Here is a 4,143-nt window from a genome sequence, read left to right as displayed (position 1 = left end):
AACTGCTGAGCCACACCCGTCTGGACCCTTTAGCATTTCTTTTTTTTTCTTTTCTTTTTTGTTTTAAAGATCTCACACATTTATTACTGAACCATTCTACTATTGCAGGAGGGGAAAAAATCAACAGAGCAAAGTAGAGAGCTGCCTGAGAAGGCACTGGATGTTCTTTAATTCTTATCAGCTGAGCCCGAGGGCACTGGCAGAGTCTAGTTATCAATACTGATTTCTTATCTTTATCCAAGTGCTTGGAATGAGGAACAAATAAGACCTTGACTTACCCAGATCGTGATATGCTAAATCTTGTACCAAAAAATGAGGAACTTACCCAGATCTTGATGAATAGGATCTGGGCACACTCGAAACTCCTTTTGACCTTAAACTCCCCTTTGGAAACCAATAAATGTGCTATGTTGTCTGTGGTGAGTATGACTGCCTCTCCATCAGAGAGGTGGCACCCACCTAGCACCCAACTTGAATCTATTTCTGCCTCCATGTCTCTTCTTTCTTTCTCTAATTTCTTAATCCCCAGCTCCTCCACTCAGGAACCTGTCGTTTTCCGTGCAGGACATGGAAAACAGAGAAAATGCCAACCACAGAGCAAAATCACAAGTCCATTAATTCTCCAATTAAAATGCTCCAACTGTCCAGACAGTAGCATCTTTTCAATCATTTAACGGTGTAGGCAACCTGAAAACAGCATAAATATGTGAGTCATCTCTCATGAGTGAGTTCTCATAGGCCCAGTTTGGTTCTTCTCCAATGTCTCCTCTTCGAGTTGTACCTGATTTTATTACCAGTTTTCATCCGAATCCATTGGGGAACGGGCTGATTCTGTTTTTGTTTTTTAGCCAGGAACCTCTTGATCCTGAAAGTCTTGTGGGAAGACATGGTGAAAGAGAGGCGAACTCACGCACCTCGATGGCGGAGAAAGAGCCCTTTAGCATTTCTTGTAATGCAGGTTTGTTGGTGATGTACTCCTTTAGCCTTTTTTTTTTTTTGTCTGGGACGCTTTTTATTTGATCATCTGTTTTGAATGATAGCCTTCCTTGCTGAATATAGTAATTTTGGTCTCAATTCCTTGCTTTTCATTACCTTGAGTACTTCATGCCATCCCCTTGTGGCCTGTAGGGTCTCTGATAAGAAATCAGGTGTCAGCCTTATGGGAACTCCTTTGTAAGTAACTGGTGGAAACCGAACATTGTCACTAATAGAGAAATGTGAAAAAGGAATCTGGAAGGCTGGTCAACCTTAATTGCTCTGAATGGTCAGAGCTAATCACTCATTGTTTAGTTGAGACATTGGTAGTTAAAGCAACCTCCACCTGTTAATCATATGTAAATTCTTGCTGATTGTCTATTATTGGATTTCCTGCCTAAAGGGTATGGATGTTTCCCATAGCCTCAATAAAAGCCAGAGCAGTGGTAGTCCTCCCCCTAGAGGTACACTCCCGCCTGGCCCTCCATTTCCCAAATTAACTCTTTTCTATTAAAATATATTTTATTGATTTTTTTACAGAGAGGAAGAGAGAGAAATGAGAGTCAGAAACATTGATGAGAGAGAAACATCGATCAGCTGCCTCCTGCACACCTCCCACTGGGGATGTGCCTGCAACCAGGGTACACGCTATTGACTGGAATCAAACCCGGGACCTTTCAGTCCGCAGACTGACGCTCTATCCACTGAGACAAACGGGTTTCAGCTTAACTCTTTTCTAGCCTCTCTTCATTTTGCATGCGGCCTTCTCCAGAACCCGGAACCCTGAACAGGAACCCTGAACCATGGGATACATGAAAGGGGCTCCCACAGGTAACACTTTTTTTTTTTTCTTTCTCTTGCTGCCTTTAAGATTCTCTTTTTAATTTTTGTCATTTTAATTATGATGTGTCTGGGTGTGGGCCTCTTTGGGTTCTCCTTGCTTGGGGTTCTCTGTGTGCCTGAACTTGTGTGACTTTTTCCTTTACCAGGTTAGGGAAGTTTTCTGCCATTATTTCTTCAAACAGATTCTCTATTCCTCTCTCCCTTTCTACCTCTTCTGGAACACCTGCTATTCTAATACTGTTACATTTCAACTTGTCTCACAGTTCCATTATACAAAGAGGAAGGGAGAGAGATAGAGAGTTAGAAATATCGACGAGAGAGAGTCATCGATCAGCTGCCTCTTGCACACCCCCTACTGGGGATATGCCCGCAACCAAGGTACGTGCCCTTGACCAGAATCGAACCCGGGACCATTCAGTCCCCAAGCCGAAGCTCTATCCATTGAGCCAAACCGGTCCCGGCTGATTGAGTGATATTTTCAACTCTGTCTTTTAATTGACTGATTGTATCCTCAGCTTCCCCTAATCTGGTGTGTATTCCTTCCAATGTGTTCTTTATTTTTGTTATGTCATTCTTTATCTCACTCTGTTCTTTTTTTCATAGTTACTATATTTTTTTCATGCTGTTTAGATGTTTACCATCATTACTCTGAACTCTGTTTCAGATAAATTTCTTATCTCTGCCTCATTTATATCTTCTTCTGGAGAATTCTCTAGTTCTTTCATTTGGTGGTTGTTTCCTTATCTCCTCATTTTGGCACTCTGTTTGGGTTTGTGAGTATGTATTAGTAGATCCTCTTCACCAAGCTGTCAAACTCTTAGCTCACAGCTGCATGCATCCCCCAATGAATATATTTTTTAAAATTTTCTTTACTGATTAAGATATTACCTATGTGTCCTTATACCTTCACTTTGCGAGTTTTCTGTTGATTATTCAAGAAGTTTTTCTGTATTTTAGTTGTAATACCAGTTTGTTCTGGGGAGCATCCACTTACTCTGCCCAGGATCTAGGATTTGAATAAACTCACTTTTTGAATTTTAAAAAACTCAGAGCCATCTCCATTTGAATTAAGTAAAACATATGATTGTTTTATTACAGGAGACTACAAAGTTTAGGAATACAGAAGATAATTTACACTGATAATCCATTATAATTGAGAAACTAAACTAGTGGGTTATAACAAATTTTATGGAATTCTTTCAAAACAAGCCTCCCCAATTCATCTCTCATTCTTTCTCATGTGCTCTGACCAGGAGAAATTGGACCTGCAACCAATTGGTGGAATAAGAAGGACTTGTCTTTAAGAATGATCATATTAAAATCATTAACTTGTAACAGATTTTTTTTCCCCTAGTATATAAAATTTTCCAGGTGCAGCTAAAAAAAAAAATAAAAAAATAGGGTACAGAATAAGTACTGGGGAAGAAGTGATGAATTTTGAGTTATTTTAGGAGGACAACAGGTAAGTATGAATTTTGAAGTAAGGGCATTCCAAAACAAAGGGAAATGTACTAGTATGTGCTCAGCAGGAGGCATTAAAATTAAAGCATGGGAATAGTGGGACCTCCACCTTGAGAGATGAATGGGAATGAAATCATGGGCAGGACAGTAAAAAAGTTCAGACTGTTTCTCCATAGAGCACCCAGATAAAATCATGAAATGCTGCTTGCTGCTATAAGTAAATATGGGGATGGGCCCAAAGAACCAGATTTATTTTATTTGCTGTTTATGTATTATTTTAATGCTTACCCTAGGGTATGTTCTTAGTGATTTTTAGAGGGAGAGGAAGAGAAATAGGGAGAGAAACATTGATGTGAGAGAAACATCTATTGGAGCCCTGACTTGTAATGGAACCGGAAACCATTATGTGTCCTGACCAGGAGGATCAGACCTGCAACCATTTGGTGGGTGGGAAGATGCTCTAACAATTGTCCCACCTGGCCCGGGCAAAGACCCAGCTTTTAAACTAACTGCCAGTGATTCTTCTGTAAGCTAAGATTTAACAAACTACTAGAGTTCAAAATAAATAGCACTTGAGTTCATTAAAGAACTTTTCCTTCCCCACATGCCCATCAACTGTGGGCATGTGGGGAGGGAAAAGGGGGGAAAAGGAAGACATATGTAATATTTTCAACAATGAAGATTCATAAAGAAAAGAAAAAAGAAAAAAGAAAAGAGGAAAAAAAAGAAAAAAGTAAAGCCTTCACTCAAGAGAATTATGGAAATTGGATTTAATGACCTGTTTGGAAAAGAGGCTGGTAGGAGAGGGATCTTTTCTGAAAGTAAGATCTTGAGGGTATGCTAGGATGCCTAGAGTTTATCTGC

At 39.8% G+C, this 4,143-nt stretch overlaps 1 protein-coding gene across 1 annotated transcript; it reads right to left on the bottom strand.

Annotated features, from left to right (window-relative positions):
* Positions 1–652: 652 nt before the first annotated feature.
* LOC311629612 (large ribosomal subunit protein eL39-like) lies at positions 653–922 on the bottom strand. The gene has a single exon (XM_084897887.1). It carries the CDS (start codon positions 886–888, stop codon positions 733–735), a length of 156 nt encoding a protein of 51 aa, XP_084754013.1. The 5' UTR covers positions 889–922; the 3' UTR covers positions 653–732.
* Positions 923–4,143: the final 3,221 nt, after the last annotated feature.

This window comes from Pipistrellus hanaki (genome assembly GCF_964339955.1).
Source record: "Pipistrellus hanaki genome assembly, chromosome: 10".
Taxonomy (NCBI): Eukaryota; Metazoa; Chordata; class Mammalia; order Chiroptera; family Vespertilionidae; genus Pipistrellus; species Pipistrellus hanaki.
Note: the sequence above shows the minus strand (reverse complement) of the source record. Positions and strands in the feature narration are given on the sequence as shown.